Source organism: Hylobates moloch, unplaced genomic scaffold, assembly GCF_009828535.3.
Source record: "Hylobates moloch isolate HMO894 unplaced genomic scaffold, HMol_V3 SCAFFOLD_15, whole genome shotgun sequence".
Taxonomy (NCBI): domain Eukaryota; kingdom Metazoa; phylum Chordata; class Mammalia; order Primates; family Hylobatidae; genus Hylobates; species Hylobates moloch.
The window spans coordinates 49375953-49400545 of NW_026652290.1; the positions used below are offsets into that span (position 1 = coordinate 49375953).

At 50.3% G+C, this 24593-nt stretch overlaps 1 protein-coding gene across 8 annotated transcripts in view; it reads left to right on the forward strand.

Annotated features, from left to right (window-relative positions):
* Nucleotides 1–24593, forward strand: part of MPRIP (myosin phosphatase Rho interacting protein) — a 153438-nt gene that overhangs the window by 35306 nt on the left and 93539 nt on the right. For all 8 annotated transcript variants that reach the window (XM_032177448.2, XM_032177452.2, XM_032177451.2 and 5 more), the window contains exons 2-3: nucleotides 320–397; nucleotides 2633–2698. In XM_032177448.2, the coding sequence (XP_032033339.1) occupies nucleotides 320–397; nucleotides 2633–2698 (144 nt within the window). The remainder of the gene's footprint in view (nucleotides 1–319; nucleotides 398–2632; nucleotides 2699–24593) is intronic.

Below are 24593 nucleotides of genomic sequence, written 5' to 3' on the forward strand. Positions count from 1 at the left end.
AATAACAGGTCATTTTTTCCTGATCTTGGTGGCTTGATCAGTAACTTGCAGGAGACAGCATGTCTTAGGGGATCCTGTACTCTCCAGGTTCTCACACTCCTGCCAGGGCCTGTATGCTGTCCACCCCAGATGCTGCAGAATCCCCGCCAGCCTCTGACTCTCAAGCAGCTGCACACACACCGCAGTGGGAATAGGTGTCATGACCTCTGCAGAGCAGAGGCAACGTCTGTTTCCAGCGAGAGTGCTTGCTGTTAACTTGACCTGTTCTCTCTTCTGGGTTGAAGGCTGCTGGTGACCTGCCCTCTTTTTTCTCCTCTAGGCAAAACCCATTTATGGCGGTTGGCTGCTCCTGGCTCCAGATGGGACCGACTTTGACAACCCAGTGCACCGGTCTCGGGTAAGGGCATCAGAGCCAACTCTCAGGGTGGGAGGAACCAGAGAAGGGACCCATCTAAGAGTGAACTGGCGGAGTGGAAGAGGGAGATGGAGAGTTGAACAGTGGATCCTGGGATAGCAGGACTGACAGGGCTCCCCCATTTGGCGCACTTGTACATTGTACAGAAAAGGTCTCAATTATACATAGTTATGTGTAGTGCTCCCTTCAGAATGAGGAGTTCTCATGTGGGTGTTGCCTGTTTTGTGGGTCAGCTTGACTCTAGGAAGTCAAATGGAAGAGGCAAAAGAGCAGTTAAAGGTTTGCATTATACCAAGCAGCTCCCAATTCCTTCCATGCCAAGGCCTGCCCCTGTAGCACCTCCCTTCCTCCTGAGCCAGGGGTTTAGCACACTAGTACTAGTGAAGAGTTGGGAGCCCAGAGGCCTTGGCTTACCTCTTACTAAAATGTGCATTGCCCAGGGCAGGGCCCCGCCAGAGCTGGGACCATCATTGGCTTGACCTGTGGTTTGTTTCTCTGCCAGGAAGCCCTTCTGTATTTGACTCCAGTTACAAAACTCTCCTTCCTCACAAACTTTCTTACAGTGCTGCCGCTCGCACCCTATAAATTGCTTCCACTCAGCCCCCTCCATCCCCGGAAACTCCCTTTCCTCTTCTTCTTAGTTTCTGCTGCTCACCCTTTCCCCACCCTGAGTATTACACTTTGGAGTAGGGGCCTTGGGCTATGTATTCAGGTCCCACGGGCCTTGCATTGTGTCTCTGTTCTTTGGGATTCCTTCTGGAATGGGTTTTGATTTCAAAGGCAGCACATAAGGCCCTTGGAAATGTTCCTGGGAAACATGTTCAGGTGCCTCCTCTACACACCCAGCATAGACCAGCCCTCTACAAGGCCTCTTTGCAAGGCCCTTTGAGTCCCTGTTCATGCCACCCAGACGGGAGGACTCAGGAATCACTGGTCTAGCTGGACTGCAGTTTCCAAGGAGTAGTTCCCTTTCCTATTTTATATCAAGATTGTACAAAATTGCCATTTCCAGCCTCTGACAGGAGTCATTATTATAAATGATAACCCTGGCCCAAAGCAGAGAGATGTGCTTTTATAGTCAGTTCATGTGGCCTCACTGCCAGTTAAACTCTGAGTATTGTTGGGCTCTTTGCTTTGCTTTGCTTTTTTTTTTTTTTTTTTTGAGGCAGAGTCTTGTTCTGTCACCCAGGCTGGAGTGCAGTGCTATGATCTCAATTCAATGCAGTCTCGACCTCTCAGGTTCATGTGATCCTCTTACCTCAGCCTCCTGAGTAGCTGGGGCTATAGGCATGCATCACCATGCCTAGCTAATTTTTGTATTTTTTGTAGAGACGGGGTTTCACCATGCTGCCCAGGCTGGATTGGGCTTGTTGAAATATTGAAAACAGGTCATGGACCCTTGTGATGATTTGGGGCTGGGAGCTGTGCCTGTCATTCACGACCTGGGCCAGCAGACTCGCATTATGGACAAGGCCCTTCTCCCCACACAAAGGAAGACATACACCACATAGTCCATTTCATTTCAGCTCCTGATGGCATCTGACCACTGTGGGCACTTCCCAGTGGTCTGGCTTTTGGATGGAGAGTAGAGCGGGGGATGCTCTGTGCCAGTTGGTCACTCCTTGGATATTGGAGTTATTTCCACTGGTCTTGCTGCTCCTCTGTTTTGATTTTCATTGGCTCATTTCACCTCAGTGAATTCTGGAGCCTGGCTGTTTTTGTGCCTCCTCTTTGCCAGTGGATCATCAGAACAACCCCTTTTGTAGCAGTTTCCCAGGTTTTTTCAGAAGTGGTGAATCCGTGCCTTGGCATTCCTGGATTATTCCACGCCATGTCAGATCATTCATCAAATAAATATTGACACATGTCATGTGATGCATCCTGTGCTGAGCACCATCAGGAATACAAAAAGGTAACCACACATTGTTTCTGCTCCTGAGGAGCTTCCAAGTGTTAAAAAAAAAAAAAAAAAAAAAAAGACTTCTTATTAAGCCTCACTCACTCATGTGATTTGGGCCTGTCTCCCAGCCCAGTCCTGGCTGATGAATCAACATTGTTATGCCTCGGGTCCCTCTTTTCCTGCTACCTGCCCCAGAAGTGGAATCTGTGGAGTCACCTTCCTTAGATATGGACTTGTCAGACATGGGAACTCCAGAAGCCAAGCTCTGGGGCCAGGACCCAGATCCTCCTAACCACCTACCTTGTGCTCCGTTGCAGAAATGGCAGCGACGGTTCTTCATCCTTTACGAGCACGGCCTCTTGCGCTACGCCCTGGATGAGATGGTAAGTGTTATCCTTGCCCACTCCCTGTCCCCAGCCTTCACCAAGTCCCTCCATTACAGTGCCCTTACGTTGTCGTGTGAGAGCACAGCAGCCATGTGCTCCTGCTTGTGTCTGTTTGGGAGTGTGGAATGTTTTGAAGAACTTGTGGCACCTGCTGGAGACAGCTTTAAAAACCCAGACATTTGGTTTGAAGCGTCATCTTCTGTGGTCTTGAGTGAGACGAAGAAGTGAGGGAGGAAGTCATTTCTGTTCAAGGCTAATAGTGTGGACTTCGCCGGAGCACTCCTGGTTAGGGAAAAGCAAGGGCAAAAGTCCTGGATCATGTGTGCAGGCTGTGGACCTGTGGGCGTGGGGCGGGGGCTGGCCCTGGGGCTGGCATGTGCTCACACACCTAGTCCTGGGGTTGCCTGTCAGTTCTGCGACTGTAATTGGTTTTGCTTGTCTCATGTGAGCTTGGCTTAGTTTTCTGAGCTGACTTCAGAGGCTTCCTGGTCACAAGGTCAGTGTTCTTCTGGTCACTAAACCAGGCAGACAGGCTCCTTCCTGCTCCCCACCTCCCTGGTTTTCCAGCTGCTTCCTGGGCTGGATGAGTGTTTGCTGCTGTTGCCCCAGAGGCCAAACCTGAAAATTAACTAGGTGGAATTTCTGGCTTTTCTTTTTCCACCCATTTTATCTCCTGACTTTTTCTCTAAAGGAGATTAGTCTCTCCTAATTAATCTAAAGTAGGACTGCATTCCAAACTTTGTAAAGGGTTGAAGATGGGAGATTTGATCGCCTTTTCCAGTTCCACTTGGTGGGTGAATGTTTGTGTGCTGCACATATGTGCAGCATTCTAAAATTGGGGCTGTCCTGGAAAGCCTAGTCTCACTATGTAAAATAGGCAGCCCCTGCCTATCCTACCCAGAGTTTGTTTCTTTGCTGCAGGGGCGAGACAGACTCTGGAAGTATGAGTGGAGGTAACTGTCCCTAGAGGGACCTTCCAGACTGTGGCAGGGGGTGATGGGGGTGCCTGGGATTTTTGGGTGGTCATTACAGCTCACATGTGCAAAGGCCAGAAGTGGGTGTGTTTGTACTGGAGTCCTAACCTTTGTGATGTGATACTTTTTCTACTTTTGTTTCTGGGGTGAATTAAGAGGATGGTACCATAGTCCTGTATCAACTGTCACCTCACTGGTTCCTTCTTAAAAAGAATTGTCTTCCTTTTCATTCTTTCCGGTGAGCATATTTGTACATCATGATTAGAGCATAGGGGGTTTTTGCTGTGGGAACATCTGTGCTCCAGGGTAGTGTATTAGAGGTGAGCACTGATTGTGGACTTGGCTGGAAGTAGGAGCAGGGAGACAAAACATTTGGACACTCCGTTCCTTAGAGGCAAGAAAGCAGACCTGGAGGATTAGACTTCACACTTTGTGTTCTCCTGGCTTAGCCCTTACACAGGGAGTAGCCCTGGGGTCAGAGCTGGGTTCCTGTAGCTGTGAGGTTTACTTGCCTCCCTGTGGCTGGCTGATTGGCTAAGTCCTGCAATTGACTTAACAGCATCAGAGGAGCCTCAAGAGGTCACTGGATTACATTCAGGCTGGGCTGGGTCATGAACCATCCCAAAAAAACAAAGGTCCCTGCACTGTTTCCTTGGGGACTGATAATTTTGGTCAGGAAATCTTTCTTTAGGTCTAACTAAAGTCCGGCAAAATCCATTATTCCCTCTGGCTCAGTTGCACAAGCACAAAGAGGGTAGCTTCTGGGGACGCCTTGGTGCTGGCACAAGTGCAGAGCACATGCTGCCTCCCAGGCGTGGCTTCTGGATAATTGAGGCCGCCTAGCCAGGAGTACCGATGCTTCACAGTGCACTGTGGTCTCCCAGCAACCTGGATATGAGTTGCGTATTATTTCATGGAGTGCTCAGGCAGAGGTGGGACTGTGCCAGGGATGTGGGGAAAGAAAGAAGCCCCAGGGAAAACTTGGACTGAGAGAGGGCATGGGGGCAGGCCCAGAGCTGGGAGTTTTGGGCCATGGGCTGCTTTCTGGCAGATGACCTGGGAGCTGGATAGACCCAGTGAGCCCATCAGACTGACCCAGTGAGCCTATCAGTAAATACTGCTTTGCCCAGCCGAGGCTGTGGAGGGGTTTCCCTGTTGTATCAGGAAGATCACAGGGGAAGGTTGCAAGGAGGCACTTGGGGTAGAATCCAGGTGGGAGGAGGCAGAGGCTGGAGGGATTTCTCTAGCACCCAGTGAGTGCTCTGCATCAGGGTTTGCTCCTCAGAGCCACTCCCCAGGGTGAGCAGACAGCCTGTAGCCCAGGAGCTCCAGCTTAACGGTCAACCGCCCTGAGCTGAGAGTCCCACCCCAAACAGGCTGGCAGGATCCTGAGACCTGGAGCAGGAAAACTCCATTTCAGGCAGGCTCATGTGTGGGTGAACTCCAGCCAAGCTGGAAGCTTCCTTTGTGAGTGCCTGGAAATAGACCAGTGGTCCTCAGCATCGTGCCTCCCAGGGCCACTGGCCATGTCTGGAGTCGTCCTTGATTGTCACACCTGGGGCAGGGATGCTGCTGGCATCTAGTGCGTGGAGGCCAGGGATGCTACTGAATCTCTTCCACAGAACAGCCCCCCAGAACAAGGAAGGCTCCAGCCCAAAATGTCAACAGTGCCAAGGCCAAGAAACTGAGCAATTTCAACAGGGGTTTATTTAAATTATTATTTATTTTTAAAAATGAAAATGTAAATGGGATTTGCTATTAGCTCTGCTCTTAAACAGCACAGGACTCACCTGTCAGATCTCCTGGGAGTGAGGGGGGTGATGGTGCACTGCCAGTCGTGGAATGGGGTGGGCCTGTTTCTGATCTAGAGAGGTCTATGAGGTGCCCCTGCACACCAGGCAACCACAGGGCCTGCAGAACTGCTTGTGTGTGTGTGTGTACCAGGGAGCACAGAGGTGGCACTCCCTGCGTGGTGCCCTCAGACTGTGATGTTGCAAAGCAGTCCCTACCTGGTCATTTGTCTCCAAAAGCAGCAGCTCTAAGCAGCCAGTGGCTACCTCTGTCCCTCCCAGGCTCATATAATAAACTGTAGCATTTTATGGCTGGTATGTGCCCTCCACACTCAATCAGCATCTATTTCGAATTGTTAGTGACTTTTATATACGATGTTACCATTTGATTTCATTTGTTTGAGTGTTATCTTGCCAACTAGACTGACTTGTTGTCGTTGTTGGGCCCATGATAATTCTTGATGTGTCTCCCCATTGTCTAGCATGGGATTTGGGCAGCACAAATCTAGCCAGGTGTTTTGCAAGTATTTGTGGAGTTGAACTACCAACTTTGTAAATGCCTTGCTGCATAATTTCTGCTCCCAGCTTCAAAACCTTAAGACAGAGCGGGTAGGAAAAGAGAGAAGATAGGATAAGGGGTGTTCCTCAGAGGGAGATTAGGGATGTAGTGACCTTTAGGGATTATTCAGCAGAAGGGAGAAAACCTCCCAAGAGCTCCAGAGAACTGGGATGGGGAAAATTCGGTTACCTCAGCCCCACTGGGTTGGGACCTGGAGAGGAAGGTGGACATCAGGAGGTCACAGCGTGCAGGAGGGGGAGGAAGGTAGCAGCAGTCCCTGGATCTGGGGACAGTGGCTTCAGGAAGCCCTTTCTGCTCGGGGACTTCTTCTGGGGCTGGGGCTGCTGGACTTCATCCAGTTCCGGAGGCTGACCATTGCCTCTCCAGGCAGCCCTGAGATGGGACTAACTTTGGGGAATCTCTTTTCCTTTTTTGGGAAATTTCTTTCTCGATACACCCACGTACCCTGTAACTGGTGGGTGTGGAGCAGAGGCAAATTTCCCGAAAAAGGAAAAGAAATTTCTCAAGCGCAGGCTGAGGTGAGGTGGGGTCCGGGCAGCCTCACAGACAAGTGAGAGCCTGAGAGATTTGGCTGGGCCCCTGGTTTTTCAAGAGTGGACAGAGCAACAATCTAGACACCCAGATTGCTGCCTCTGTCCTCTGCCTTTGTTTCTCTGCCTGTAAAGTGCTGCCCATGATTTTACCTAATTCTGTCACTGAGTTTTTGGGGACTGATGTTGAGCTGAGGTGTGGATGTCAGCAGACATCAACTAGAAGGCTCTCTGGAGGAGCTCCAGGTCTAGAAGGAGAGTGGGAGCGCCAGGAGCTTGGGGTGGAGCAGGCCAGGCCATGAGGCTTTGGGATTCTCACGGGCCTGCTCTCCAAGGCAAAAAGCTGATCAAATGCTTTGTTTGATTTTTTTTTTTTTTGAGACGGAGTTTCGCTCTTATTGCCCAGGCTGTAGTGCAATGGTGCAATCTTGGCTCACAGCAACCTCTGACTCCCAGGTTCAAGCCATTATCCTGCCTCAGCCTCCAGAGTAGCTGGTATTACAGGCATGCACCACCACGCCCAGATAATTTTGTATTTTTAGTAGAAATGGGGTTTCTCCATGCTGGACAGGCTGGTCTTGAACGCCGGACCTCAGGTAATCCACCCGCCTCAGCCTCCCAAAGTGCTGGCATTACAGGCGTGAGCCACCATGCCCGGCCTGTTCGAATGTTTTTAACTGTGGTAAGTACACAGGAAATTCACCATCTTAATCGTTTTTAAGTGTGTAGTTCAGTGGCATTAAGTACATTCACATTGTTGCACAACTACCACCACTGTCTCTCTCCAGGACCCTTTTCTTTTTTTTTTTTTCTTTTTCTTTTTTTGAGACAGTCTCACTCTGTCGCCCAGGGTGGAGTGCAGTGGTGCAATCTTGGCTCACTGCAAGCTCCGCCTCCCGGGTTCACGCCATTCTCCTGCCTCAGCCTCCCGAGTAGCTGGGACTACAGGCGCCCGCCACCACGCCCAGCTAATTTTTTGTATTTTTAGTAGACATGGGGTTTCACCATGTTAGCCAGGATGGTCTCGATCTCCTGACCTCGTGATCCGCCCGCCTCTGCCTCCCAAAGTGCTGGGATTACAGGCGTGAGCCACCGCGCCCAGCCATCCGGGACCCTTTTCAACTTGCTAACTGAACTGTGCACCCATTGAACTATAACTCCCTTCCCCAGCCCCTGGAAACCCCCATGCTACTCTCTGTCTCTATGAATTTGACTCCTCCAGCACCTCACATAAATGGGATCATGCAGTGTTTGTCCTTTGTGACTGGCATATTTCACTCAGCATAAGGTCCTGAAAGATCATCCTGGTTGGTGTCAGAATTTCCTTCCTCCTGATTATGATAAGTCTGATGATCTTGGACCATGTCTGCTGACCCCGAGCCTCTCACACATGGAAGCCATGGAGAGACTGAGGCCACCTTCTGTGGCAGGCATGGTGCTGAGGGCCGGCCTCCATGGTGTGGAGCTCTGCTCCGTCCTAGCCTGGAGAGTCCTTGAGTGTCGCGAGAGATGAGAGCTGCCTGACTGTGTAGGGGCCATGCTGAGGACTCATAGCTCAGCTCACATCCTCAGACATAGTAGAGAAAACACTTTTAGCTCTTGGATATGTGCCTTTTTCAGGGGCAACCTGGGAGTTTGTCAGTCCCATAAGATGTGAAGTTCCAGCCTGAGAAATTAATTTAGGGTGCTCGCGTACTTGTGTATAAAGTAAATAGGCTTGGTCCAAAGGATCTTCAGAGCACTCCAAGTGCAGACAGGTTAGGATTCTGGCTTATTTTGAGTTTGCTTCCTATGGGAGAGTGTACAGGAGGTTGCCTTGTTCTTGGGACCTCTGCTCACCTCACTCTTGACAAATTTCTGCGACTTTTGGTGGTGGTAAAGCCATGAGCAGCCCAACGTTGCCTGGGCCTGTGAGAGCCTAGGAGGAGGGGCATTACCGCTGAGCCCTGCTGTCTTTAGGATCTATCATTTGAGGTTTCTCTCCCTTTTCTGCAGCTGATCGCCCAGTTCCCGTTGCTCCCTAAGCCATTTTTTTGCAGATGTTGCCCTGCATCAGAATCTGCAGGGCGAGGCTGGGAAATCAGTTTAAATAACCACTTTACGTGTTCTTTGTTTTTGTTTTTGTTTTTGTTTGTTTGTTTTTGAGATGGAGTCTCACTCTGTCGCCAGGCCGGAGTACAGTGGCGTGATCTTGGCTCACTGCAACCTCTGTCTCCCGGGTTCAAGTGATTCTCCTGCCTCAGCCTCCCGAGTAGCTGCAACTACAGGCCTGCGCCACCATGCCCGGCTAATTTTTTGTATTTTTAGTAGAGACAGGGTTTCATCGTGTTAGCCAGGATGGTCTCAATCTCCTGACCTCGTGATCTGCCCGCTTCGGCCTCCCAGAGTCCATGTGATTTCTAACCATTCCATTTGAGAACTGCTGCTTCAAGCTCTGACTTTGTTTCCTCTAGCTCAGAGCTTTCCCAGGCAGGCGAGAGGAACCATCTGCTCCTCCTTGGTGCTGAGGCACCTCCTGGGCATCTGATTCTTTGGGAACCATAGTGGCTGCTGTGTCCGTAACAGAGCAGTTGAGAGGACACTAGGCCATAGAAGGCCTCTTCTGTGGTGAAGCTCATACCTTTCAGGACCCGCATGAACACATGCAGACTAAATCCCTAGCAGAACCGTGATGTGTAGGCTCTTAAAGGCGGTGGGTGGTTGGGGAGGCAGAGAAGTCTTCTGGGAGGAAAGAGGTGGCACTTGGCTGCCTTCCCGCTCATCACAGAGATTTGGGAGGAGCCATGTGCCTGGCCGGGGCTCCTTGCAGGCACTTTCTGCCCATTCTCTATCCTACTTCTCACAATGGTAGATACCATGTCCATTTCACAGTTGAAAAGACTGAGGCCCAGAGAGATCGTGAGGTGGCTCAACTAATGAGTGACAGAGTAGGCAAGGCAGACTCCTGCTGAGAGAGGGATGGTGTCTTTCCTTCACCAAGTGATCTTGTCCCTCACATTCAGAGAGGCTGCTCCACCAGCACCTGCTGCCTCTTGCGGGTGGGAAATAGGGCTTGCTGGAGGCCAGGCAGAGCTCTCAGTGTCCTTCCTGACCCTCTGGCTTGTCTGTTGCTGCAGACTGACCCAACTACAGTAGCTGACCTGTGTCTTTATTAATGCCATTGAACCATGCTAGCTGCAGGCCTGCAACCCTGTAGGGTCCACCTGCCTTTTTTGCTACATGGGCATATGAATATATTCAGGGAGATTTACAGAAATCAGAACAATAAGAACATAGAGCCTGTAACTGTCTGAGGGGCAGAGAAGCTTCCTCAGGCCTGGAGACCCTTCATGTTTAAAAGGACAGGAAGGGGCAAGACAGGGAACCAGGGAAGATGTTTTATGGGTCAGTCTTATACTTTCAGGTTTAGCTTTAAATCTGTCATGTTTCAGCCTTGCCTTGGCCTTTGTGCTGAGGTCCTGGTCGCAAGGGGAAGGAGGCAGGTCCTGTTGTGTGGTGCGTGGAGCCCGAGTACCTTAGGGAGGGCTTGTTGGAGTGGGGTCAGTAACTATGGGGTCACCCAGGCCCTCTCTCCCTGTGTAGGTACCTCCTGGGCTATTCGGACCACAGGAAGCCCTGCGTTCTTCCCTCCTCTGCTCAGCTGCTCATTTCTATTTCTGTGCTGTGTGTTTTCAGAATCAGATCATTTTAAAAAACAACTTTGGACTCGGGTGTGTTTTCATCTTTACATGAGCCCCATGAGCAAGGTATGAGGGGCTGTTAATGGGGGAGGCAGCCCCCCCAGGCCCTCCCCATGCGTCGCATTCCCCCACGGTCCCTAGGTGCTTTCAGACTTTTGGTTGAGAGACTTCGGTCTTTAAGTGGAATTCTGCATGGAGTCTTAATACAAGTTTTAAAATGTATACAGTCAGGTGCTGCTTTATTTGAAGTTTTGGGATATTTCTGACCCCTCCCTCATCAACAACCCCTGCCCCTGGGAGCTGCAGAGAAGAATACACACTGACAGCTGGGCGCGGTGGCTCACGTCTGTAATCCCAGCACTTTGGGAGGCCTAGGCAAGCAGATCATGAAGTCAGGAGATCGAGACCATCTAGCTAACACGGTGAAACCCCATCTCTACTAAAAATACAAAAAAATTAGCCAGGCATGGTGGTGGGTGCCTGTAGTCCCACCTACTCGAGAGGCTGAGGCAGGAGAGTGGCATGATCCCGGGAGGTGGAGCTTGCAGTAAGCTGAGATCATGCCACTGCACTCCAGCCTGGGCAACAGAGTGAGAATCTGTCTCAATAAAAAAGTAATACACACTGACCAGACCAGACCAACCTCCTTCTCTGCGGAATTATCCAGGTGCCCAGAGGCCCAGTTCACAGACCTGTTCAGGAAAGGCACCTCTTCTTGTGCAATCGTTTGATTATTTTTCCAAATGAATAAATTTATTTTTTAAAGATTTCTCAAAGTAGTCAGTGTCTTCAAGCTCTTTGCCAATGGTGACTGGTGAAATGAGCAGTGCCCATGTTTATAGGTGAACTCTAAGGCACACGGAGGCTTGTGTTCACAAGGAGAAGCGGCCGGGCCCGGACCACAGTCCATTGGCTTTCAGGGCTGGCATGGCCACGAGATTCCAGAAATTGAGGACAAGCCAAGGGTGTTGAGAAGGTTCTTCCAGGGTGTTGAGGTTTTTTTACCCCTGCCCTCCACCCCACTTGACTTTTCTGGACACAGAGCCTTAGATGAGTCCCCATCCCATCTTGATTTGGTCATGACAATGGAGATGTTGCCTATTTGTAGCAATGAATTCCTTAATGAAGGTAGATTCTTGGCTGGAGGATGAGGTCTGAACCAGTGCGGTGGAGTCTGTGTGATGCTCTTTCAGCAGCAGGGAGTTGGTTGGATAATAAGTGGGGCAGGGAGGGCCCTGCTCGACTAGCTTCCTGTAGGCCACTTCGCCTTAGAGCACCTGTGGCCAGATTTAAGTTATTTTGAAACACTAAAGGTGAGTGAGCCAGGTCCGGGTGCAGGTGAACCCAGGTGGGATGGAAACGCTTCCTAAGTGCTGTGAAAGTGGAGGGTGGGGGTCATAAGGGAAGCTCAGAGCTGTTTGCTGACAAGTGACACCCACTTTTTTTCCCTGAAGTGTAATTTACGGTGACTGTTGAAAGTTCACCCATTAGAGTGGCGCACGTAGAGGTCAGAGCATTCTCTGTACCTCCGTGGGACCTTCGAGATGGATGTTCTCTGGAAACTGGAGGCTGAACTTTAAGCCCTCTCCCTTCCTTTTGTCATAGTTGGGAGGTTGGGGGAGGAGAGCAATGACAGGTCCGGGAAGGGCTTGGGACCCAGTCTTGTAAGACTCTTGGACCCGGAACTGTTAGGCAGGGGCAGGTTCTGCCTTTGGGAGTTTTCTTGTTTGCAACTCTGCCCAAAGGCCCAAGTGACATTTCCCACACTGAAAGAATCAGGGAATGGAAGCCAGCAATGGTTAATCGTGCGGCTGTGTGGACCAAAACCAGCCAACTCCTGAGGGTGACAGTTGGGGGTTCCCACTGTGACCTGATCCAGACCTTCCATTTTGTAGTGAGGAAGCTCAGCCAGGGGGAGGGGGAGGGAGTGACTGAACCACAGATGTGGACAAGCAGCCGGGTCCCTGGATCTCCTATCTCGACTTAGAGCCTGGGAGTTGCCCTTCGAGGAAGGAAAGAGTGAGAGGGAAGTGTGTGGGGCAGTTTGAATGTTCTGTGCCTCCAGTATTGGATGTTCTGCACCTCCAGTGTTGGAGTCATACGTGGATGGCTGAGCCCTGTAGAGGGAAGAAGTTGAAGCAGAACGTGCCAGAGTGAGCAGGCAAAGAGGATCAGAGGAAGGGACCTCTGCAGGTACTGAGAGGGCTCTGCAGGTCACCCTGGGTCATTCTGGAGAGCCAAGAGAAGACATAGGTTGGCCCTGGCCAGACGTGAGTCATCCCTGTGTTCCTAACCCTAGGACACCTGTCAGAGCATGTGGAGCACCTTGCACTTAACTTCCATGAGGATCTCCCTCTACAGGACGGTGAGCGCCTCTAGGCAGCACTGGTGTCTGCCTATGTAGACAGGGCGCATGTTGGCTGGCTGGCGAATCAGGCAGCTGTCCTCCCCAACTCTTTCTTGCTTGAGTTTCTGATGTAAAGATTTCAGGTAGGCCACTCCCAAAAGTCCCCCTTCTTTGAATTTCAGGCTGCACTGAGAGGATTTGGTGACCTCAGGTGCCCAGTGAGTGCCTTTCTGTCTCATCAGGACTGTCCCGTGCGCTTACCTTCCTGTTACGTAAGTGGTGAGTCAAGGACACAAAATAGGAATTAGCTGCCTGCCTGTGTTCAGGGCTATAATGAGATACCCACATTCTCTCTCTGCCTTCCCTGTGTTGCCTGAGTGGAGTGACTGCTGGCCACCCACAATTAATTATCAAGGGGCTGAAGAGGGGTTCCACCTGGTTGTCCATTTAGGTGCTCTCTGTTCAGACTTTTGCCATGTGCACAGCTCTTTCGGTGATGGGAGGAGGTAATGGGAGTGGCAAGAGCTGTCGTGAGGGTGAAGGGGTTTCTGTGGCCCACACCCCACACTGGGGAGGCAGCCGGGAAGATGGGCTGTGATTGGCACCCTTGCTGGGCTATCTTCAGAGCTGTGGGTGGACTTCTCTGCAGCAGCTGTGACGGTGCCCTGCAGCGTGAAGGCTCATGATAATGCACTGGGCGTCTCCCTCCCACACAGAGAGAAATGACTTGAGGTATTAAGAAAGTGAAAAGCTTCGAATAGTTGGTTAGGAAACTAATTAAGTAGCAGCGGGGAAAGAAGTGTCAAAAAGAAGTCATTTCATGGGAGTTGCAACAGTAAATATTTAGGGTTGAAAAAGCAAAGCCATGTGGCTGGTGCTAGTGTGTTCACGTGTTTGTGCAGTGCTCACATACTTGCACAAACAGGGCTGGCAGCATGGAGCCAGACCGCAAAGTCCCCCAGGGGCACATCCCTTCCACTCTCACCTTTTAGGCATCCCCTTGCTCTGCCCCCTACTCAGATCCCCACCTGCCTGGCCATGTCTTTTGCCTGGGGCATTCATGGGAAATATGTCATGTCCAAAAACAGTCTGATGAGCTGATCCATGTAGGGCACCACTTGTGTCAGGCAATGTAGTATGTTAGTGTCTTAACCTCTCCTGGCTTCTGCAAGACTGTTTTTCAGAAAAATCTTTTCTTTGGCCAGGAAGGAAATGTTCTTTATGGTGGGGAAAACTCTCTGAACCTGGGGAGCAGTTGCACTGGTGGGATCTCAGAGATGCAGGTCAGCAGCACAGGAACCTTAGGAAGGAGGTGTCCTTCACCTTGTGCCATGTACTGGCCTGAGGGCTGGTCCAGCCCACACACAGGCACGGACCAGTCACTCGCAAACATCTGCCCTCAGTGTGTCAGACTCGAACTCCAGGGTGGCTTCCTTTGTGGGAAGTGCCGGTCACAGCATACAACATGGCAGGTGTGTTTGTTTCCTGTGGCCACTGTAACAAGTTGCCACAAACTTAGTGGCTTAAAACAACACATCTTTGTTCTCTGATGGCTCTGGAGGTTGAGAGTCCGAAATGAGTACCACTTGGCTAAGGTCCAGGTGTGGGCAGGGCAGCTTCTTCCTGAGGTCCCAGCGGAGAATCCCCTCTCCACTGCCTGCAGACTCCAGTGGCCACCTGCCTTCCTTGGCTCGTGGCCTCTTCCTGTCAACACTACAGTCTCTTGCTCCTGTCATCACATTTACTTATCCTCTTTGTCACATTTTCCTCTGCCTCCCTCTTAGATCAGAATCTGGATGGCCTTTTCTTTCATGTTTTATTTTTTAGAGATTGGGTTTTGTTTTGTTACCTATCCTGAGTACAGTGGCACAGTCATAGCTCACTGCAGCCTTGAACCCCTGGGCCCAAGTGATCTTCCTACCTGAGCCTTTTGAGTATCTGGGATTACAGATGCTCTGGTGTTGAGCTCTGGGGAGTTCAGCAGGGCTAAGTAGGACTTGTGGGGGCTGCTGCTAGGTGTGAGGTGTAGGCATGAGAAACGGGGAAAGGAAGATGGGGCCACCAGAGACTGCCCTGATGGATGACATAGTCCCCACCTGTGTATCAGCATCACCCCCCTTCCAGAGCATTTGTGTTTTCAGTGTGAAGCAGGATCAGGGAATGTCATTGCAGGAAAGGACCTGGAAGAGCCAGCCCCGTCCACAGTTGGGGGCGATGGAGAAATGGCTTTTGCCCCGGTTGGGGCAGCATGGAGCCTGGCACTGCAGAGCTTTGAAGGTTTCCCTGACTCAAGTCAGAACGGAAGCTGAGCCCCTCAATGTGTAGAGCGCAGCAGACACGACGCCTGGCCTCCTGTTCACTGATTCAGCCCCGGGGAGGTGGGGAGACAGAAAAGACTCCTTGTCCTTGAGCAGTGTCATCTTGTTGATGAGACTGGTTTTGTGTTTCTCACTTGTGAAGTGCAGACAGGCATGGTGTTGCAGACCAAGACCTTGGGACACGAAAGTGAAGGAACAGAGACAGAGCAGGTGGAGGAGGAGAGAGACTCCCTGGAGCCACAAGGCTCTGAAGGACTGGGTTGTCCCAGCTGTGACCTACCTCCAACCAGCCACACTAAGACAGGCGTGTCCCGCAGGGGCAGAAGGGTCTTACAGCCCCAACCCGTCCCCCACTCTCAGTCCCTCCTCAGGTAGCTAATGCTTGCTTTTGGGCTTCTGTCTGTTCCTCTGCCTCGATGGAAGGGTGGTAGACGGGCCGCTCCACAAAGTCTAATAAGCAGTGAGTCATTGTCTTCCTCTGAGCCCACCAGGGTTGCACCTGGTGGCTGGGGAATGCTTTGTGTGATGTCCAGGCCCTAGCTGAGAAGCAGTGGTGTTGGGGTTCATCAGTGGTGTTGGCCATCTGTCTGCAGGGTGCAGTGGCTGTCACGGGGCAAAAGTCCAAGGCTCACTTCCTCTGGATACTGAGCACAGTTTTTGGAACCAGCAAGCCTCTGATCAGTGTAGAGGTAAAAAGAAATCACACACAAACCACAGTGCTAGCGTCCTCACTGTGTTTGCATTTAATCCTTAAAATGGTCGCACGAGGAGAGCAGTAACTTGCCCAAAATTGGGTTTTTCTGAGAGAGCTGGGGGTTTTGCGTTGAGCCACAGGTTGGAGACCTGGTGGGTGGAGCTGCTCTGGCTCCATTCCCATTCTGTGAGCTGGGGCCCAGATGCGCCCTGGCCTGAAGGTTTTGGAGCCTTACCTGGTTAATGTTTGAAGATCTCAGCTATGCCAGGATAAACTGGAGCAGGTATTTACACCTCTGCCAAGTGATGGGCACTAATGCTGTCAGGTGGCCAGTACCTGTGGAGCGTGCCGGCCACAAGGGAGCACAGGGCCAGGAGTCCTCTCGGCTTCATCCTCCAAGACAGCTGAGGTTTGAAGATCTCGGGGGCAGTTGGGAGGGGGTGGGGTTTGACTTGCACCCGGATATGGAGGACATGCTTGCCTGGCCCTGACTTCCAGTGGGTTTTCAGCAAGAGACCCACCAAGGGCGACCATATATTCTGGTCCCAGCAGCGGACCCAGAGGCCGTTCTAGCTGTATCTGAAGGGGCCATGAGAACAGCAGGTGTGGGGTGGTCTGGGAAGGAGGGTCTTTGGGGACATCATCTAGTCCAGCCCTCACCTTTGACAGATGAGGGAACTGAGACCCAGAGGGCAGGCAGGGTCCCCACTATCACTCCCAGTAGGTTTCAGAGACAGATGCCACTTGCTCCTTGCAGCATCCCTCCCTGCCCGTATTGGTGTGAACAGGGAAGTTGTCAGCGAGCAGTGAGCGACCAAGAGAGATACTCCCCAAGGCTCAGCCCAGCAGATGCTCTCATGTGTAGCAGGTGCTGGGTGACTGGGGGCTGAATGGAATGTGTTGTCCAGGGTCATGCAGCTGGTTGTCCCAGAACCATGGCTGGACAGCTGACCCTTTTCCAGTGCCCTTTTCACTACACCACATCCCTTATGGTCCTCCCAGCCCTGCTTAAAGAGGCAGGGTTGGCGTGGCTGTCCCTCAGGAAAAGCCGAGGGTGCAAAGAATGGGGAGGGTGAGAGGCTGTGATGAGAAACATGGACTTTCAGTGGGAGAGGTGGGATGTGTGTTGCAAGAACGCCTTGGATTTCTTGTTTCTTGGGCCTCCATTCCAAGATGGAGAAGAGAATACTATTTGTGCTCCACGAGAAAAGATTAGGAAAACAGCCCTGCTCCAGTGGACCTGGCAGCATTCTATATAAACACTGACATCTGGGAGAGAGGTCCAGTTGAATATTGTTGCAAATGGACTTGTGCTCTTTTCGGGTGATGTTATGGCGACCCACACTAGAGGAGGGTGCTGGAGCCCAGCGTCAGGCCAGGGCCCTCTGTGGGAACAACCCCTTACCTCCCTGGGCCCTGCCCGGCTTGCTTTGTTTGACTGCCTGTACCATCTTGTCGCTTCTTCCACCATATTCCCCATGGCATCCTCTCCCCCCTCCAAAGATGGGTGGTGTAAGCCCTACAAAGTGAGGCAGATGGCTAGGACCACAGGTGTCAGCCTCATTCACATCATCCGTGTGACCAGACTTCAGCTTCCTCTTTCTCGTGGTCTGAGGAGTGTTATAGTTGTGTTAAATGTCCAGCGCTAGAATTTTAGGGAAGGGGAGTGGCTGTGAATATATGTCAGGTGTACACTGGTTGGTCATCTGCTTGACTTGTGCTAGGCACTGTGCTGTGCAGAATACGTCATTGTGACAGCCGCGTCCTCGAGGGTCGGGTTAGGTAGGTGGACATTTCTAATCTTTAGCCCCTCCCTTCTTAGCAGAGTGGGAGTGCGGGACGGAGAGGCCAGGGCCCAGTTGGTGGGAATTCCCGAAGACTTCCCTCACCTTTTCTTTCTCCTCGCTTGCTTCTATTCACGTTTTCTGTCTCCTTCAGCCCATGGGATCAGACCCTGCGCTGAGCTCCTTCACTGTGTGTCTGTTGCTGAAGTAAACGCAAGCCATGTCCTTTCCAGAGCAGGAAAGGGGAGTAAAGTTTTCCTCCTGGGAAACATTTCACCCTTGTTCTTTGTCTCTCTGTCTCTCTCCTACAGAGACTCTGCAGGGAAACACAGGTGTAGGTAATGTCAAAGGACGTCCAACTTGTGTTCTAGGACCACAACCTCGCCCTTCTGTCGTGGCCCCCACTGGGTGAGGAGAGCGCCCCGGCCACACAAGGGGTCAATTGTTGATGGAAAGGAATAGACGTGCAAGTGTGCATTTACTGTTTGTTCTGTCACTCATCAGCCATTTGAGAAGTCCTGGGTGCTGTGAGGTGGCCTGTGCAGTAATTTGAAGGGTGGGGAGGGGTAAGAGGGCTGTTGTGTAGAAGTCTAGCCTTAGAGTAACACATTTGAATTTTGGATAAACGGGTGGCTGTTTTGGCCATGCTGGTTTCCTTCATATATTGTTAGCCTTTTCCTGGCTGGGAGAAAAGCATTTGCCTAATTTTGGAACACATCAGTCATTTGGTTGAAACATCATATTTCCCCCAAAGTCAAGTGTTTGAATTGTAACAACCTTGGAGGCTTGGAAAGGATCTTCGCATAGTCCCTGCATGAACTCTCCTGCATTGGATGCCCTGTCTGAGGAGTTGACCTAGGACTTAGGGAAACAATCTTTATTTCCAGTGAGGAATTTTATGTGTAAACACACCTAAAGAGAAGTGCAAAATGCTTGACCTGAGGACCTTGGGAGCAGTCTCTCAGACCCTTAAAACTTATTCTGTATTCTCATTGGTATGATAGTGGGGCAGTAGTTTGTTGTTGTTATTTTTTCCAGGGCAGGGGGATTACATAAGATGTACCCGTTTCTCTCCCTATCATGCAGTAGTTACCCTTGGATCTTACTGTGCTCCCTGATATATGTGAAGGTTGAAAATGGGCCAGATGGGAATTTTAAAGGCAATGAGGGGCTTTAATTTTTTTTTTTCAAAATAGTGTACGTGCAGTAGTTCAAAAAGTCAGATATGTAACCACAAAGCTTATACTAAAAGAGTTTTCTGCTCCATTTCTTCTTACTCCTGAGTCCTGTTCCCAGAGGAAGCCATTTCAGCTCTTCTAGCCAGAATACTCCAGTGCCTACTTCTGTGTTTGTAAATAACTGGTTTTTACTGCTACTTCTTGAGTTTTAGAAGATATTATCTATTGGTTTTATATACCACAGATAGGATTTAGCTCTTTCATCGGCCTGGCTTCTTGCTCCTACCCGACTACCCTTGTTTTTCCTGGTAATGTTACTCACAGAGCTGGCCATCCTCATGTTCCAGACTGACTCTGGCTGTCCTCTGGACCTGCTGCATAGCTCTCCATCTGGGCTTGACCTTCCCCATCATCCTGGGAAGCCTCTCTCTCTCTCTCTCTCTCTCTCTCTCTCTCTCTCTCTCTCTCTCCCCCTCCCTCTCCCCCCTTCTCCTCCACCCGTTTTTTTGTTTGTTTTTGTTTTTGTTTTTGTGGGGGGTTTTTTGGTTTTTTGTTTGTTTGTTTTTTGGTTTACTTCATTTGGTGAAACCTCTTGAGAAATGCACAGGGAGGAAAGGTTTTGTGGCCTTGCCTGTCTCAGGATGCGTGTCCTGTGCACACTCTTGACCAGGAGCTGGACTGGCTGTAGAATGTTAGATGGGACCTAATTTTCCTTGGAATTTTGAAGGTGGTGTTCATTTTTTAACTTTATCATTGCTTTTGAGAAGTTCATGTGCAAGGGTCTGATTCCTGATCCCTTGCAAATAAACTGAATTTTCTTTCTGAAAACTTTTAGGAGCTTCTCTTTATCCCTTAAGTTCTAAAATTTCATGAAGATATGCCTTGGTGTGGATTTGTTTTGTTTTATTAAGCTAGAGGCTTGTGTATATTTCAGTTTGGGAAGTTCTGACCTTCTAGTCCAGAATGCGTCTTGTATTTTCTTCCTCTGGTAATTTCTTTCTTTTCTTTCTTTCTTTCTTTTTTTTTTTTAACTCATCTCTCTCCTCTCTTCACTGTCTTTTTTTTTTTTTTTTAAATGGAGTCTCGCTCTGTCACCCAGGTACAGCAGCACAGTGTTGGCTCACTGCAACCTCCGCCTCCCGGGTTCAAATGATTCTCCTGCTTCAGCCTCCCAGGTAGCTGGGACTACAGGTATGTGCCACCATGCCTGGCTGATTTTGGTATTTTTGGTAGAGATGGGGGTATCACCATGTTTCCCAGGCTGGCCTCAAACTCCTGGACTCAAGCAATCTGCCCACCTTGGCCTCCCAAAGTGCTGTGATTACAGGAGTGAACCACTGTGCCCATCCTGGTAATTTTTTTTTTATTTTTCCTGGTCTTTGCTTTTGAAAGTCCTGTTATTTGGCTATTAGTCCTTCTGACTCGATTCTCCAAGTTTATTATCTTTTTCTGTGGCTTTCTTGTGCCTGATATCACATTAACCTTGCCTTCTAACCCTTCTGTTGGGGTCTGATTCCAGCTATTGAATTCTTAATTTCTTAGAGCTTGTTTTTTGTATTCCGTGTGTCCTCTTTTGTAGCCTCCTGTTTGTGTTTCATGGGTGCAGTACTTTCTCTAATCATTTCAGTTATTTTGAATCTGTATTCTGTCTCTGGTCTGACTTTCATTCTCCTAGTTCCCTTTCTGTTCTTTTTGGTCTTGGGCTTTCTTGAATGAGTGGCGACCCTTCAGAAGGAGGTTGTGTGTGTGTATGGGGTGCGTGCAGGAATATCGACTGGTAGGCCTTGCCTTAGAAGGACAGGCAGGGCATGGGTTTGTTTTGGGAGACACCCTAGAATGTCCGCACATACGAGCCCTCTCGTCTCCATTACATGGAGAATGACAGTTTTAGGAGGTCTTTTTCTTGGGCTAGTTGGTTTCCCCTGATAGGAATTCTCTCACCTCCAATCTAGGGAGACCTGTGGGCAGCAGAAGGACTTGAGATGAGGGACTCAACTTTTAGGATGCAGACTTTCTTGGATTCTTCCTGCTGTTAGTCCTTCACCCCTACTTCCCCTGCCCCCTCAGCTGTGCCTGCTGCCCCTGACTCTAGGGCCCTCCTAGGGCAACCCTCCATGCTGTTCCAGTATATAGGATTCTCTGGCCAGAGCCAAGCCCTGGGATCTGCCTGCCCTTGTAAGGGTGCTGATCAGTTCTCCTGCTCTCAGCCCTGCCCCTGCTGTTGGAGTCCCCTCTGCCCCCAGGCACTGAGCTTTCTGGTGTCTGCAGCAGTGCCAGCCTGCCTCCTCCTAGCTGTCCTCAGGAAGCTTCGTCCATGCCACCGGGCCACTTTTCCATGTATCCAGCCACTTCCGCTCAAAGTTTACTTGATATCTTACATCTGCTCTTGTCTCCTCTCCAGCTTTTTATCCTTGAGAGTTTATACCTCTCCCCTGCCCCCCCCCCCCACACACACACACTTACTTTATGGTCATATTAATTAGGGTTTTAGCAGGAAATTGAACATTCTGGTGTGTTAAGTCACCTGTGTTTAACTGGAGGCCCCTCTGTGTGTCAGGAACTGGCCTGCAGCCTGTCGACATGTGTTGGTGTCCATCATGGGCATATCGTGCCTGCCTCGTACCCACCTGTTTCCATGCCACTGTTCCCTGTCCTTTCCCACACTGTCCCCTGTGTGGGTCATATTGTTGGTCTGGGCCTGTGTAGCTCTTTGTGCTTGGCAGGGTGTGTGTGTGTGTGTGTGTGTGTGTGTGTGTGTGTGTCTCAGAGTCAATGCACATGCCTGCCAGGGGACCTGTGTGTGTTGGCGTCCTGCATTAAATGTACCATCTATAATTTGCTCCAGTACCTTGGAGAAAATTTTATGAGGAAAAGATACTTTCATAAATAGTTGAAATTCCAGATTCTTCTGGTTGGAAACCCAAGGGATAATGATGACTGTTGTTCCAGAAAGGTTGGAGGGAGAGGAGACAGTTTATCTCATTTCCCTCTGGTGAATAAGGCCATTTACTGATGGGGCCGAATCACCTACCTGGGACTAACAATAAGGCCCTTGTTCTTGACTGGGCAGGTTCCACAGCTGATACTCTGGCTGCCTTGAGCAATACCATCAGGCAGATCTGGGGCTCAGCCTTGTCCTTACCCAGGGCCTCAGAGCACTAATATATTTTCCTTTTCCTCACTCCAGATGTCCTCCCAGTGACTCTCCTTGGGGCCTAGGGAAACCACAAGGGAGCTTGGATTCATTCACCCATTGCTGCCTTGCTGTGTGCCTCAGAGGGGCTCAAAGGTGGAAAATAAATATGAAAAAGCATCCTTGTCTTCTAGAATCTCGTCGGCTGGCTGGGAAGACCAAGGGGCCAGCCATTGCAGGGAGCATAAGCACTGAGACAGGCACACATGCCTGCCCGGCTATTGTAGCCAGGCTGGCAGCCTTGCAACTCCCTGGGGAAGAACAATCTAGGAACATTCTGGGGTGTGGAGCAGGGAGGGAGTGCCCCATGCAAAAGGCAGGATCAGCCAAAGCAGAGGGGCTGAAGAAGCAGTGATTCCACCATCTAATGTCGAAGTAAAATAGGTTCATGGTGAAAATTCGGGGAAACAAAATCATGCAGCAAAATTGCCTATTCAGCCCCACCCGGAGGTAAAAATCGGTTCATATTGTGGTTATATATCTATTCTCTTATGATGTGTATTTATGTGCTTATGTAAGACCTAAAAACAATAATTTTTAAATCAGTTATTTTTAATAAGAATATTGTGGCCAGGCATGGTGGTTCATGCCTGTAATCCCAACACTGTGGTAGGCCAAGATGGGTGGATCGCTTGAAGCCAGGGATTCCAGGCTGTAGTGAGCTAGGATTGCACTACTGCACTCCAGCCTGAGTGACAGAGGGAGACCCTGTCTCTTAAAAAAACAAAAATTCTATCTCACAGTTCCTTTCCTATCCTTCTACGCATGGTCTTTAATAGCTACACCCCATTCCACTGGATGGCTGTATTTGATTCCTTTATTCTGTACTTTTGGACATCCAAGTTGTTTTCAAATTTTTACTTTTTTAATATGATGCTTCAGAGAACATTCCTGGAAGTAATGTTGCCAGTGCAGAGGTGCAAGCATGTTTGAGACAGCTGATAGTTACCTTTCTCCAGAACTGGCCCACTCCCAACAGCAGCAGGAGGCACCCAGGGTCTCTCACTCTCCTTTCAATTTTCCTTTCTCCACATCCTACCCCCAGATTTGTCTGACTTTTTCAGAGGCTATTGAGAGATGCTTTTTGAGTGAGGCACCACACAGATGTTTAAGACTAAGTTTGTGGTCTTTGAGAACCGAGGTAGCCTGACCATTGGAAGCCTGCAGATAATTGAAAAAATCTTATTTTAGATCTCGTGTCATTCTTCTACTATCAAACCAGAGCCAGCAGCAAAGGAAGCTGGGGGTGATGGGCCTTCATCCATCTGCCATGTTACCTCCCTGCACTGCTTCTGCCAAGAGTGGGCTGCTGGGGGTGTCCTGCTGGGGCCAGGCACCAGGGTCCCAATGCCAAGTAGTGGCATTCACCCACGTTTTGATAAGCGAGGAAACCACTAGGCAGCAGGAAGAAAGGGTAAAGCAGCTGCAGGGAGCTCAGCACTCAGCCTCAACCTCTTTCCCCAGAACCTGTGCCTGCCCACTCCACCTCCAAGGCCCCTCACTCTCTACCACCCATTTGGCCTTTTGGAATTGGGACTGGAATTGTTTCCGGCTCCAGAAGGCCACTGCCTGCCTAATTCCCATGTCTCTAAAAATATCTGCAAGCCTCTTCCCACCCAGGCCTGTCCCCACAGAGCCCGCTTCTCTCCCCTGACCCTCAGCTAGGGGAGGAAATAAGATCTCCCTCTCTTTACAGGATTAGAACGGAATAAATAAGAAAGGCTGAGTTTCCAGAGTTGAAAGGGCTGCCTTTGTCGGGTCCGGAGGGCTGGCATGGCATCAGTGCAGGCCCACACTCGGAGGAGGGAATCCAGGAGAAAGAAGGAAGGGGAAAAGAGCAAGAACCCCTTTCTCCCCTCTGCATATGGGATGGCCAAGAGAAGCCAGGCCCTGCTGTGGGTCACCGGTGGGAAAGAAGCCGGCTCCCAGGGCTCCCAAGCCCCAGCCACGCCTGGTCAGCACAGGCGAAAGGAGTCTGTGGGAAGCCTCCAACCTCCAGGCTGCCTGAGGCCCCTGGAGCTTTCTCAGGCATTCCTAGATTGGGACAGAGCCTCAGACCCCTCCCTGCCCCACCCCCCAGCATTGGATGCCTGCCTAATAGAGGCTTTATTTATCTCCACATTTTCCCAGCTCTGTATAAAGAGACCAGCACGTGGGTGAGGCCTACAGATATTCCAAAAGCAGGGGGGAGTGGGTTGGGGGATGAAGAATATGCAAGGATCTGCTTCCACCATCCCCTAGAGGGGCTTTGGAGGGAGGAGGGTGGGCTAGGGCAAAGGGTGGATGTGCAAAAGGCTTCTTTTCTTTCATTTTCCCCCACTCAGAAACCCAAAAATAGCCATGTCAAAGGCACATACATTGCAAATAGCAGCCGAGAAGAGCCAGCTGAAAGCCATTTGCTTCTCCCTCCCTCCTCCCTGGACACACTCCCCTTCCTCTGCAGTCCCCTTCTTTCCAGGCTCTTGCTGGGCCAACCAGTCCTGCAGCCTTGTAGGGTCCAGCACTTCCCTATAGGGTAACTGAGTTGCATCTAAATTCACTTAACAGGCGGTCACAGCTTTTTGTGAAAACCCATGAGGAAACGTGAAAAGTCTTTCTTTGGTTTACTTTTCTTACAACTTTGAATTGTCCTACTAAGAGTCCTTAAAATGAAGCAAACCTATAGCTAAAATGTAGACAAGAGCCAGGCACAATGACTCAGGAGGCCAAAGTGGGAGAGTCAGTTGAGGCCAGGAGTTCAAGACCAGCCTGGGCAACATAGCAAGACTACTGAAAAATTTTAAAAATTAGCTGGATGTGGTGGTGCATACCTGTAGTCCCAGCT